The 14,534-nt window shown below is 41.7% G+C and overlaps 1 protein-coding gene and 2 pseudogenes across 1 annotated transcript; 2 read left to right on the plus strand and 1 right to left on the minus strand.

The window, feature by feature from the left end:
* Nucleotides 1–2,567: 2,567 nt before the first annotated feature.
* LOC129392989 (septin-7-like) lies at nucleotides 2,568–8,788 on the plus strand. The gene is made up of 2 exons (XM_055115838.2): nucleotides 2,568–2,723; nucleotides 8,627–8,788. Exons 1-2 carry the CDS (start codon nucleotides 2,604–2,606, stop codon nucleotides 8,771–8,773), a joined length of 267 nt encoding a protein of 88 aa, XP_054971813.1. The 5' UTR covers nucleotides 2,568–2,603; the 3' UTR covers nucleotides 8,774–8,788.
* On the plus strand, nucleotides 3,590–4,464 carry LOC100991939 (transmembrane protein 250-like; annotated as a pseudogene).
* On the minus strand, nucleotides 7,243–7,922 carry LOC117980921 (protein phosphatase 1 regulatory subunit 14B-like; annotated as a pseudogene).
* Nucleotides 8,789–14,534: the final 5,746 nt, after the last annotated feature.

The raw sequence follows: 14,534 nt of genomic DNA on the forward strand, positions 1-14,534 counted from the left end.
CTCCTTCCCAAGGATAAAGTAAAATAAACATTTTATAGATGAGTTATATAAGTAGGAGTAGATATTTAATTATATCTGATTTCTAATTTAATGTATTTACAATCACAATTATATTGTTGAATAATCTTAAGTTGCTTAAACATACATATTCGGTTACTTAAGATTAGCAATTAATCGTTTTTAGATTATTTCTTTTCTAAAGCCTAAAAAAGATTTTTGGGGTGTTAGGGGACAGTGGGAATTACAGACTCTTTGAAAATGTAACAAAAGCTTTGGACCCTTTCACTGGAAGAATGCTGGCAAACACATTTGGTATGCTGTTTCAGGGCAGTCGCTGACACTGTGTGTGCTCAGATCAGAGGCAACTATATTAAAAAACACCTGCCATTAATATGAGAAATATATTATTAAGAAGGATCTCATCAACTTTTAACCAAAAAAAAAAAAAAAAAGATATTTACACTTGAAAATGTCTTTCAGCTGACTCCACTTTTTTTTGTTTTTTTTTTTGGAGACGGAGTCTCGCTCTGTCGCCTAGGCTGGAGTGCAGTGGCATGATCTCCGCTCACTGCAAGCTCCGCCTCCCGGGTACCACCACGCCCAGCTAATCTTTTGTATTTTTAGTAGAGATGTGGTTTCATTGTGTTAGCCAGCATGGTCTCGATCTCCTGACCTCGTGATCCATCCGCCTTGGCCTCCCAAAGTGCTGGGATTACAGGCGTGAGCCACCGCGCCCGGCCTCAGCTGACTCGCTTTTAAAATGCAAGTTCTTGTTCTAAGTTAATATGTCTGGTTACTTTCATTTTCAGAACTTATGATCCATTGCTTAATTGGAAAAGTATATGGCAGGTTTGCATGTAGAAATAAGTTTTCTTTCAGTGAAGAAATATCCTTGAGTTAAATAACATTTTATTCTAATTTACGCAATTGCGAAAACAGATCATCTTAATTAAGAAAAACTGGTAGCCAGTATTCTGTCTTTTTTGTTTTGTTTTTAACATTTTCACCCTAGCTCTCTTGCCTGCTTCCTTTATAGAAAAGATTGCTAGGATGGTCAGAAATATTTAGCCAAATAAGGAGAAAAGACACCATAATAAGAGTGTGTCAAATCAGGGTTAAAAGTTATGGGTGAAATCCAAGGTCTGGTTTCTGTTTTTAAGCCATGAGTTAATTCTTTTCTTAAAATTAGTGTATTACAATAAAATTTACCCATTTAAAATATAAACCTTAATGGTCAAAGCCTGTTTTTATGGAGACAAAACAAGCATGCTTTATTAACAAATTTAAAGAAGGATCTACCTCATTTAATTTGTCCCAGGGTATTGAATAATTTTCAGAGACTCTCAAAGCAAAGAGCCCACTTATCTTTCTGCTCCTGGGCTGAAAGCACTAGGTACTTTGGTATTCTCTTGTGTCTCTGTGAGTAAGTATATTGGCCTTAACATAAATCCCACCTGTAAATATATCTCAGTGTGAAAAATTTTGAACACAATTGTCCAAAGAGATTTGAGTCCATGGACTTTAACATCAACCGAGTGAACATTTTTTTTTATTTAACTATGCTTATGTGTATATTCTGGCATTTAAAAAAATAAAATATTTGCTTCTGATTATCTCTAAAGTATGTGTGTGTGTTTTAAATCATTGAATTTAAGACTGAAATATTTGAGTTAAGTGGAATTAATTTTTTTTTTTTTTTTTTTTGAGACGGCGTCTCTCTCTGTCACCCAGGCTGGAGTGCAGTGGCGTGATCTCGGCTCACTGCAAGTTCCACTTCCCAGGTTCACGCCATTCTCCTGCCTCAGCCTCCCGAATAGATGGGACTACAGGCGCCCGCCACCATGCCCAGCTAATTTTTTGTATTTTTTTTCAGTAGAGACGGTGTTTCACCATGTTAGCCAGGATGGTCTTGATCTCCTGACCTCGTGATCCACCCGCCTCGGCCTCCCAAAGTGCTGGGATTACAAGCATGAGCCACCATGCCGGCCAAGTGGAATGAATTTTCAAGAGCATTGAAGTTACTATAAGGGGCCTAGAAATATTCTGTACATCTAAATAGTGCTCTAGGTATTGACTAGTAGTGATTTCCAGCGTATCAGTTCAGTTACCAAAATAAATAATAATATTGTTCATTTTTGTGGTGTTAGTAGCTGTCTTAGAAGAGATTGTAATACTTGAAATTTTGGTAAAACTAAAAATACTCTACATACATTAACTTCATTACTTATTTTCTGTTTTTCATGTTAAAATGTTGTTTAAAGAACAAAATTAAATGATTTTCTTCTGATATTTTATTCTGTGAATGTATTTTGGGAATTTTTTCCCCCATTTTCCTTCTACAGTTTATTTGGTATGTCATCATCCTTAGATTTGACATGTAGTAGGTTTAGAGAACATCTTTGCTTTTTACATTTTTTTCATAAGTTTTATATATGAAATATCACGGAAAGAAGTTCTAGGTTATAAATATATTAATAATGGCATATATACATATATAGCATCTCTCTGTTTTCATCAAACTGTTTCATAGTTCTATTATAATTTTTATTCACAGACATTTAATGATTACCCTTAATATTCATGACAGGAGCCCTCTGGCACAAATGGAAGAAGAAAGAATGGAGCAAGTAGCTAAAATGAAGAAGATGGAGATGGAGATGGAGCAGGTGTTTGAGATGAAGGTCAAAGAAAAAGTTCAAAAACTGAAGGACTCTGAAGCTGAGGTAATCAGTCCAATATTCCAGCTCTTAGCAGACACTGTGTTCCTTTTTAAATAGTATCTTCAGTAAAATTTATAGATAATATAACCTTCTTATATATTTTTTTAAAAATTAATACCCTAGCGTAACAAAATGGAGAAATTTCTAGAAGCAAGCCCTGTTTACAATAAAATAATATAGACTTCAATACATAAGTGCTTGGACATAGTGTATTAGGTAGGACAGCATAATAGAGTACTTACAATGAATTATTAAAGTTATAATGAACAAGTGTGAGTTGTGAAAAATAAAATTATAAGCCATTCCATACAGGTGGCATAAGAACACTAAAGATGAGAGTTTGGGGTGGATGTATGCACAAAAACTAGCGCTAGGATAATAATAATTGACCAGACTTATTTGTGTATGAATGAAAAAGAGGGAAATAACCTTTATTGAACTAAAGACATGCCTGGATAAATTACACACAGTTAAAGGAGAGAAAATTAGGGAATGTGATATTTTTGCTAACAGGTTGGGCCTTCTTTATTTATAATGTAGTGTCAAGGTAACTCCTAGCGTCGCAACATTGGGCAGGGTAATGACAAAACATCCCAGCAGACGTATCTACCATCTTGAAACCCTTCTAGATGTCGAGTTATACATTTAGTTTCTATTAATCAAAAAGACCTTGCAGACATTTCCTTCAGTAGGTGGCAAGAAAGAAAAGATGGGGAAAAGGATAAACTTAACATAAGAATCCATAGAGCAGTAGTTTGATAGATAATCTGAGAATAGTAGAAAAAAATTGGGTAATCCCAAAATAAATCAGTGATTTCAGTATGAAGTTTTCTCAACATAAATCTGTTATAATTAAAAATTACAGGCCCTTGGGAAGCGTGGAGTCTGGGACGCCCAGCGCGGGCCCGGAGCAGGAGGAAGGGAAGCGCAGCTCGGTCCGCGTGGGTGGAAGGGACGTGAGGCCGCCCTAAGGTGGTGGTCAAGGAAGGGCTCTACGGCTCCCAAGCTAGGCCAAACGCCTCCGGCGGCCGCGCCCAGGCGCCCCTTCCCCTGTGGGGCAACCCTAGCCGGGGACGCGTGAACCACCTCCGTAGCCGCCCCGCCAGCACCCCCAGCCGTGCGCCCCTGCACCGTGCAGCTGCCCTGCGCATGGAGCCCAGAGGGACAGCAGGCCCGGCCCCCAGCACCACCGGCCTGCCCGGAGGTTCGGGAAACTGGCGTCGCAGCGGAGAGGGCATCGGGCCAACGCCTCCCCCGAGGCTCAGCTGCGGGCTCCCAGGCGTAGGCACCCATGGCCCTTACGCTGACCGTAGCTTGGACGCCGCTGCCGCCGGGGTCCAATGCCGGTCATGCCCATCCCGCGGGGGGCATGGTCCACACACCACCTGCCTGCATGCGGTCTGTGGGCCCGTGGGCGCCTTCCACCTGGCCCGCACCAAGTACAACAACTTCGAGGTGTGCATCAAGACGCGCTGGCTGTAGGGCTTCATCCACTTCCTGTTCTACTTCAGCTGCAGCCTGTCACTGGGGCACGCTGGCCGCCTTCTTCTGCCTGCAGTACTTGGGCGTTAGCGTCCTCCTGTGCTTCCAGCGCAAGCTGTGGGTGCTGCTGCTGCTGCTGCTGCTGGGCCGCTGGCGCGTGGACTTCCGCCTGGTGAACGAGCTGCTCATCTACAGCATCCACGTCACCATGCTGCTGGATGGGGGCCTGGGCTGGTGCTTCATGGTCTTCGTGGACATGTGAGGGCCGTGGGCGCGAGCTTGATGTATCGTCCCGGCCTGTGGCTGTGTCCTCTCCATGGGTGGGATCGGCCAGGGCCTTCCCTTCCGCCCATCCCGCAGGCAGTCGCTGCTGCCCGGCGCCCATGGAGAGTAAAGAAAGGGCTAAGACTTCCGTGATGGTGCGAACGCCGTCCCTAGGCTGGCTTCCTGCGCCCACCCTCCCCGTGTGCACTCTCAGGGGCGGCGCCCACCTGCTGGTGGCTCCTGCTCACACGTCTTCAGGTCGTACTGCGGGGTGGGCCTCTCTCCAGGACCACAGCTGCCAGGGACTTTAGACATCACCCTGGGAGGCCGCTGGACACAGAGGGCTGTGTGCCCAGGAGCAAATCCAGAGGGGGGGGCCCGCCTGGCTGCACAGCCCCTTCCTGCGTGCCCTGGTCCCAGCCGCAGCCAACGGGACACGGAAGACTCCCCTCCCTGACACACCACACTGCCACGAAGCTGCTTACTCTGCCCTGGGCCGCCTGAGGCCTGGCACTGCCCGCGGACCACCCTCTGTGTCTCACCTGAGGGGCTGTGTGGGTTCTGAAGCCCCAGCCAGCCTTCAGGGTCACCTTGGATTGTGTAGATGCAGTCTAGCAGGGGGCCGGAGTGGGGCTCAGGTGGGAGGGGTCTCAGCAGGCTCCCAGCTCGGGCTGGCCTGGGGGAACCCCGGGAGCCAGGGGCCAACTCCAGCAACACTGGCCTGTCCGCCTGTTCCTGTAGGGCTGTATGTCCTGCAGATGCTGTGGATTTCTGGGGAGGAACCTCCATTCCTTTCCGGCTTTTTTTTGCGGGGGAGGACTTTGGGCCTCTTTCTTTGAGGGAACACCCTCAAAGAAAGCCTGGGAGATTGAGGCTGCAGTGAGCCAGGATGGGGACTTGCGCGTCCGAATGTCCGGAGCAGGCGGCAGAGGCTTCAGTGTGGCAACCACAGCCCCGGAGCTTGTGTGGCACCAGCAGCGTCTTAAAGCCTCGGGTATATGCTGAGAACTACTCTTTGAAGGATGGAATGTTAACATTTAAAGGACCCGTGAAGAGCTCTGGGCCAAGTTCCCACTAATACCCTAAGCCATTAGAGAATTAGGCATGCTCATTCTAGATGCTTTGTCTTTTATGAAACCACATCTAGAGTGTGTTTACCAACATCCCTGTGGTAATAAGTTTGCAAATCATCATGTATATGATACATGTAAATACATAAATAGGTAAAGAAACCCTTTTAGCCTTAATACAGTTTCTCCTTAAATTCATTATGCTGGAAATATTTGGGGCACAGCCAGCAGCACGGTACATCAGCCACAGCACCAAGCATCTTTCATTTATTGTGTCATCTAGTGCACACCACAGCCCTACAAGGATATTATTGCCCATCTCCCCTTTATAGATGAGAAGAAGGATAAGTTAACTTAGTATGCCAGCATTTAAACCCAGTTAATTTTTAGGTTTGCTGTTAATTGCTAGATAGGTCTACAGTCCTGTTTTTCACAATTTCAGAATGGAAAAAGCTCTGAAAACTGCAAAACCTAAGATGAACTAAGTTTTAATCCTACATATTGTGAATATTTATATATTTTACTGAGAAAAATAAAAAGTAATGCGTTTGATTATACTTGTTGCCCCAGATAGCCCAGGAGGTATTTTATAAACATATACTCCTTTCTAAGCAGTGTTGTCATTTTAATAACAGAAAAATGTTGAACTTTGAAAGGCATCTGACCCCATGGGTTTCTTAAGAGTGAGATTGTGACCTATACCTTTATCTACATGCAGTTAACACAAAAGATAATTACTTACATATGACATAAATGTAAGTTAAAGAATGATGAACACTGTAAGCCTCACCACCAGCTTAAAAAAACAGAATGTTATCAACTCATTTGAAGACCCTGTGTGCCTGTCCCCTATTGTATCCCTCTCTCTCCATTCCCAGAGGTAACTATTATTCTGAATTGTGTATATGTGGTTCCCTTGCATTTAAAAAAAATAACTAGAGACACTTTCTTATGTTCCTACTTTCTGACATTTTCTTAGTAACTTGTTTGCTGTCATCAGGAAGATTTCACCTGACTTGACTCATGTTTGCTTAAATGTGTCTTATGTGATTTTGTTTTGTAGGAATTGCATGAAATAATTGAAATAGGAATAAATCTGAAGTCACTTTGGGCTTGCAAAAAAGAAAACAAATTGTATGCAAAATTATATTATAATCCAAATTCAAGATGTTAACTCACCAATGTAGTAAAATCTATAACAGAACATAATTCCTGGATAACTGAAGGTTTTGAATAGCCCTTGGGTATTTGGCATAGTAGGATTTAATCTGATTTTTAAAATTTGTTGACTTTTTTCAGAAATGGATTGACTTGTGCCTAAATGAAATTACTTATCTAATGATCTCTTGGACGTAAAGCTCTTTGTTTCTGCAGTTACTTTGCATGAGTGTTTACTGCCTCTCAGTCAGCATTCTTTACAGTATTAATACACAGAGGAGGAAGGACCACCTGCATTAGAATCACTGTAACTTGTTGAAAATCCACATTTCCAGACTTAACACCCAGATATTCTTTTTTTTTTTTTTTTTTTAGTTGCACCAAAGGCGGATCCTAGCTAAAAAGGGCCCGCGCTGCAGATTCAATATAAAAACACAAAAAGTCCCACCAGTTTAGTAACAAAAACCCCAAAAGTGAAAACTGAGGGGGCAGAGGAAGAGACCCCGGGCCAGGGGCACGAGGAGCCCTGCTCATGGCACCAGGCCTGGCCGTAGGGTCCCCCAGTTTTGCTGTTGCTACGAGGTCGGGGGGCAGTGATTGTCCTGTGGGAGCCACCGTTTGCCTGGGTCGGGGACCCTCATTTCTTCTGGGGTGTGCTCAGCTTCTGCATGCCCCGGATCTTGTCCAGGAGGCCAGAGATGAAGGCCTCTGTGGGTGTGTAACAGTCAACCAGCAGCTCCTTGACCCTGGCAGCCCAGGCATCGTCAGTCTCCATGTCCAGGAGCTCATCCACATCAATCTCCAGTTCTGGGATCTACTCTTCCTGGCAGTCGCAGAGGCACGTGAGCTGCTCCAGGATCCACTCCTCTAGGTTGAGGCGCTTCCGTAGCTCCTTGCCGTCATACTTGACGGTGACCTTCCCTTGGCGCCTCACTGGGCTGTCTCCTGCGGCCCCAGAGGGGCTCTGAAAGTAGACGCGTGGTCCTGGGCCGCCACTGCCCGGCCCGGGGGGCCAGGGCCGCCAACGCAGCGCCCCCGCGCGGTGCCGCTGTCCGCCTTGGCGGCCGCCGGGACCACGTGCACGCGTCGGGCAGTTCCCTGCGCCGCCGCCTTCGGGAGGCCCGCCGGCTGGCTCTGGTTAGGTCCCCGGCCCCGCTCCATGCTGCTCGGCGGCGAGGGCAGCGGCGGGGGCACCCGGGGGCAGCTGCAGCATGCGGAGCCCCCGGGCGGGGCCTGGCCGCGCCCCGCTCCCTCCCCGCCGATCCGCCTGCCCTTTGTCCCCGTGACCGCCACCCCTTAACACCCAGATATTCTAATTCAGTACATCTGAGTGAGGTCCAGGATTCTATATGTTTAACAAACATCCCAGGTGATTTGAATGAAGACCAGTGTCTGAGAACCACTGCTTACAGGAATCGGAGTACTTCACTGGCATCTTTGAGCTCTTAGGGTCCTAAACTACCTGCTTTCTTTTCACTTGTCTTAGCTTTCTACACTTGGAATTGGGTGGCTTGTTCAAGTCCTGGTTCTTCCACTTTCTGGCTAGCAATCTTGGGCAAGTCACTTAAATTCTGCAACTATTTCCTCATCTGTACAATGAGAACAGTGATCACTGCCCAGCCTCCAACATATTTGTGATTAAAGAAAAACGAGATAAGATAGTAATTTTCCATTATAAAGTACCACACATTGTTAAGTTTATTGCTTCTTTTTTTCCACCTGTTTCCCAAGATTATTGTCTTGGGTCACTGGCCTTTTCCGTGGCAGGTCCTAAAATAGGAGGAGTCCTTGACAGTGCTTTCCAGGTAGTACTCTGAATTTACAACAGCACTATTCAGTGCTCATACTCTTATCATTAGGAGTATGGATGAAACATACTTCTGCTTCTGATTTCTTAAACAGTTTTGTTTTATATATTGTGCTGTGATTTAGCTCCAGCAGCGCCATGAGCAAATGAAAAAGAATTTGGAAGCACAGCACAAAGAATTGGAGGAAAAACGTCGTCAGTTTGAGGATGAGAAAGCAAACTGGGAAGCTCAACAACGTATTTTAGAACAACAGAATCTTCGAGGTAACTAATAGCAGATTACTCAGAAATGTGTGTATTAATGTTTTAAAGAATTGTTTTCCTACTTATTTAAAAAACATTAGAATAACACTTAAAAAGTCATCACCCATTATCATGCATTCCAAACACAATGGTTTCCATGGATAAATATTTTTATATGGATGGATACAGCCTGTGTCCATTAGCAGTATTTTTTCAGTACATTTTCCATGACTTAATATTCATAATTATGATTTAGCAACTTCATAACATTCTCCCCAGTTAACTCACCTGAATTGGATTTCTTACCTCCTCCCCCCAATTATTGGACATAAGGGTTGTTTTCAAATTTTGGCATACAAAGGGAACATTGCTCAAAATCTATTATATATTTAGGGGTACATTTTAATTGTGTTGAATTATGTTTTTACGATAAAATTCTTAAGACAAAATGTTAGATATTTAATTTCCAATACAGCTAATCAGTTACTTTCTCTCAATTTATACAAAATTCAATATTTGTACCTTGATTTTCTTTTCCTTCATAGTTTCATTTAAAACTGAAAAGTGGCATTCCTATATGGATTCTATAATTTATCCTCATTACTAAACATTTTCAGATTTGACTTTGTTCTACTACACTAGCCTACTGTTAACATTTTCCCCAAAGAAGAGGAAAATAGATTTGTAAAAGCAGTTGCACTTCAGAATGCAAATGACAGTGGGGGAAAAGAACACCCTGTTTGATGCCAGTTGATATTTTTCAGTTTGTGCTGTTTTATTTGGGAAGAATTGTTCTTGTATATTAAAGTGGGGTTTTGCCATATTTTTTACTGCTTATCCTGGAATTTTGTCAAATATTTGATTGTCTAAGAAAATACTGTTATAGGTTAACATTGTCTTAGTTGTTTACTTCTAAATCTTGTAATTTCTTTAAATGAAAAAGTAGTATCTGAAAATCCCAACATTGTTGTAATTGGGTTAGCTGTTGTTATCATGTTGTCTATCATGTTTATAAAATGGTCACTCATCTTGATTATTTTCCTTTCATCATTTAGAACCTTGGAAAAGAACAAGAAGAAGGGGCAGATCTTTTAAACCCTCTATTGACCACCAGTTACATATTAGTTGTCAATATGCCAGCTTGGACATCAGTGTTGGATCCGTTTGACCAGTTTGCACTAGTTTTATCCATAATGATGGATTTAACAGCATGACAAAAATTATTTTTGTTGTTGTTCTTGATGGAGATTAAGATGCCTCAAATTGTCTAGGGTGTTCTGTACTTAGAAAGTAACAGCTCTAAGTAGCTTTCCTACATTTTCTTTTTTTTTTTTTATTAAACAGATATCTTCAGTTTAATGCAAGAGAACATTTTACAGTTGTACAATCATGTTCTGGTGGTTTGATTTTTTACAGGATATTCCAAAAAAAAGGACTCTGGAAGGTTTTCATTGAGGATAAATTGCCATAATATGAGGCAAACTGTGCTTCTCTATGATAACTATAATACAAAGGTTCCATTCAATGCAGCATATACAATAATATAATTTAGTCTAACACAGTTGACCCTATTTATTGACACTTCCATTGTTTATAAATACACATGGGGAAAAAAAACCCTATATGCTTACAGTGCACCTAGAGGTTTTTTTTCTATAACAGTCTCTTTTTGTTTGTTTGTTTTGGATTCTTTAAATATATATTATTCTCATTTAGTTCCCTCCTTAGCCAGAATCTCATTACTGCTTCATTTTTGTAATAACATTTACTTTAGATTTTTTCCATATATTGGCCCTGCTAAAATAGAATGCGGCATATTTCATATGGTAGGAACCAACAAGAAAACTTTGCATTAACTCCATTTTTACACTTTATGGTAAGTAGCAGGGGAGAAATGCATTTATAGATCATTTCTAGGCAAAATCATTTCTAGGCAAAGCTAATGACCAACCTGTTTCTACCTATATGCAGTCTCTTTATTTTACTAGAAATGGGAATCATGTCCTCTTAAAGAGAAAAAAAGTCACCATTCTGCATTTAGCTGTATTCATATATTGCATTTCTGTATGTTTTGTTTGTATTGTAAAAAATTCACATAATAAGCCATGTAGTGACGTAATAGAGTGTGGGGGCTTCAATATTCCACAGTCGATGTACAAGAGTAGAGTATGTTTGGAAAGAAACTTTTCAACTTGAATTTGCCTCCTCTATGATGACATATCTTATATGCTTGTGCTGATTTTCTAATTTCAGAGATACCATATCTCTCTATTCATTTCTATCTCTCATTTGTATGCTTATTTTTCTGAGAACAACTTTTTTTTTTTCCAGACAGGGTCTTGCTTTGTTGCCCAGGCTGGAGTGCAGTGGCACAAACACGACTCACTGCAGCCTCAGCCCTCTGGGCTCAAGCAGTCCTTCTGCCTCAGCCCCTTGAGTAGCTGGGACTGCAGGCATGCACCACCATGCCTGGCTAATTTTTGTATTTTTTGTAGAGATGGGGTTTCATTATGTGGCCCAGGCCGATCTCGAACTCCTAAGCTCAAGTGATCCACCCACCTCAACCTCCCAAAGTTCTGGGATTACAAGCATGAGCCGTCATGCCTGGCCTCTGAGAAGTTTCTGACTCATTCAGATTAGGTATACTCTCAAGTCCCTGGAAACTGAATTTTTTAACTGGAAAGAGAGTGGTGTAATTTCTCAAGGTCAAATGATGTAGATTTTAACATAATACATAATTTAAGTATAATTAATGTAGCCCAGTTTATTATCTTGAAATGTTTTACCCTATTTACTTTTTAAATTAATGACCTAAGCAGAGGGAATAATTATAAGTCAATATCAGAGATTGTTGTTTGGGTGTTTTTTATTTATTTTTTTCAGTGTTTGTGTTGAGAGATTGAGTTAACACCTCTAGCCAAAAATGTTTGGTTTTAGGGAGGCTAAGAACAACCTACTGAATTTGGAGAATGCAAAGGTAAAAAATTTATACAGACTGCCTGCCTAACTGATTAAGTACTACTGCTTCTGGGAAATATTATTTCAAAATTGTATATATTATAATAACAGATTTCTAAGACGCATTCATTATTCTACCATCCTAATGAAAACTTCAGAAGTTTTTATCCATGGCATGCCCAGGGTGTCACCTGAATCTGATGTAGGATCTATATAACTTTACTAGGTCTTTTTATTGTTGACTCCAGTCTTAAGTATATTAGAAGGCTCGTTTTGCTATTTGGTCTGTGGATTTCTGAAAGGATCATTCACAATACATGTAAAATTCAGGTAGGCCTAAGGAAAGGCCAGCCTGTAGAAAGCAAAATGGCAGTGTCTGTTCTCCACTGTCAGAGGCATTATGTAATTGAAGTATCCTGTTAGCCACTGTCTTTCTGCTAATAAAGTGGGGCTGAACAAGTTAGCACTAATAATACCAGTGAACCACTTGGGCACCTTGTGGGTAAAGTTTTGCTGCCACCTAGTGGAATGGGATATCATTGCTTCCTTATCAGGTTCACAAGCAAGTTGTGAAGTTGCTAATAAAATGGACACAGAGCTTCTTTCTGTGTAGCTCAGGCTGTAATCTTGAAAGCTGAGGAGATACGGACCCATGCCTCTCGGACTCATTAGCTGGGTGTCACCACTACCACCTGCACATTCTGACCCACCACATCTTAATATGTTCTGTCCTCTTGGAGAAATTAATCTAGGAGTAGAAGTCAGAATATGGTAGGTGAGGGGAAGAAAGGAAAGATGGCTTGATAGCCACGAATGCATCAGGAGCAAAATGTTGACTCAGAAAGTTATCTAGATCACAGTCTCCAAACCTGATGTTGTTTCCTTATGAAAATATTTTTGAGTGTCCATAATTATATGTATTGATATCGGGGAACCTGCCCCGATATTCATGTAGGTTCTTTTCTATTTTCCCTAAGCATTGGCCAGCTTGAGAAATAAAGGGACAGAGTACAAAAGAGAGAGATTTTAAAGCCGGGCATCTGGGGGAGACATTGCATGTCGGTAGGTTCCGTGATGCCCCACAAGCCACAAAAACCAGCAAGTTTTTATTAGGGAGTTTCAAAAGGGGAGGGAGTGTGCGAATAGGTATGGGTCACAGACATAAAGTACTTTACAAGGTAATAGAATATCAAGGCAAGTGGAGGCAGGGTGAGATCACAGGACCACAGGACTGAGGCAAAATTAAAATTGCTAATGAAGTTTCGGGCACCGTTGTCACTGATAACATCTTATCAGGAGACAGGGTTTTGAGATCAACCGTCAGACCAAAATTTATTAGGCAGGAATTTCCTCTTCCTAATAAGCCTGGGAGTGCTATGGGAGACTGGAGTCTATTTCACCTCTGCAGTCTCGACCATAAGAGACGACCACGCCCAGGGGGGCCAGTTTAGAGACCTACTCCCAGGTGCGCATTCTCTTTCTCAGGGATGTTCCATGCTGAGAAAAAGAATTCAGCGATATTTCTCCCATTTGCTTTTGAAAGAAGAGAAATATGGCTCTGTTCCACCCAGCTCACTGGTGGACAGAGTTTAAGGTTATCTCTCTTATTCCCTGAACAATTGCTGTTATGCTGTTCTTTTTTTAAGGTGCCCACATTTCATATTGCTCAAACACACATGCTGTACAATTTGGGCAGTTAATGCAATTATTACAGGGTCCTGAGGCGATATACATCCTCCTCAACTGACAGGATTAAGAGATTAAAGACAGGCATAGGAAATCACAAGGGTATTGATTGGGGAAGTGATAAGTGTCCATGAAATCTTTACAGTTTATGTTTAGAGATTGCAGTAAAGACAGGCATAACAAATTATAAAAGTATTAATTTGGGGAATTAATAAATGTCCATGAAATCTTCACAATCCACGTTCTTCTGCCATGGCTTCAGCTGGTCCCTCCATTTGGAGTCTCTGACTTCCCGCAACATATTGATCAATGAAAATATGTGTCAACAAATGTACTGCTACACTATTGTGAACATTATGTAACAAAATTTGAAAGAGTAAAACAAAAAGGTTAGTTCCTAAGCCCCAATGAAGTATTACTCTACACTTTGGAGGTCATCAATTGATCTAAGTAGTATATGGATAGTTAATAGTTACTGTTGAATCACCAAGGAAGGTCCTAGTGAAGACTGCTGTGGTGTCCTACTTGATTTGAAAGAAAAATTTGCCACACCAGTAAATTGAAGTCCTTTCTAATTAAAAGCTTGCAAATGTAAGTCCTTGTACTTCATTCAGAATTTTACCTGCCTCTTTTGTTATAACAACTTCCCATAACTGTCCTGTTCCAGATGGTAACCTAAGTAGTTACATGTATTATCATCATTTAATCCTTAATAGATAACAATTTGATAAGTTATCTATTAAGATAACTTAATATGTTATCTAGTAATTGAATAAGTTAGTAAACATTTTAAACCCTCAGTTTCCTCATCTGCAAAAGGATGAGGAAACTGAGGGTTTAAAATATTTAGTAGCTTATTCAATAGGTGGTAACTGGCAGAACCAGAGTTTGAACTGGTCTTGGTGACACCAGGGCCTGTGTGTAAATCTTGTGCCTTACTAGCACCTGGTCTGCTACACTGACACATTTCTGAAGCATGATCTACGGAGTTGTTAGCACAGAGCAGATGCTCCCTGATTAAGAGGGGCAGCTGGCCACCAGGCAGCCTGGAGAAGCAGAAAGCACCAGACACACTAATTTTCTCAGTTTAGACCCCAACTCTGTGAATTGGGCATGTAACTTTTCTGAATGTTTCCTCAGCTATAA

The sequence above is a fragment of the Pan paniscus genome, chromosome 6, assembly GCF_029289425.2.
Source record: "Pan paniscus chromosome 6, NHGRI_mPanPan1-v2.0_pri, whole genome shotgun sequence".
In the NCBI taxonomy this organism is placed as follows: Eukaryota; Metazoa; Chordata; class Mammalia; order Primates; family Hominidae; genus Pan; species Pan paniscus.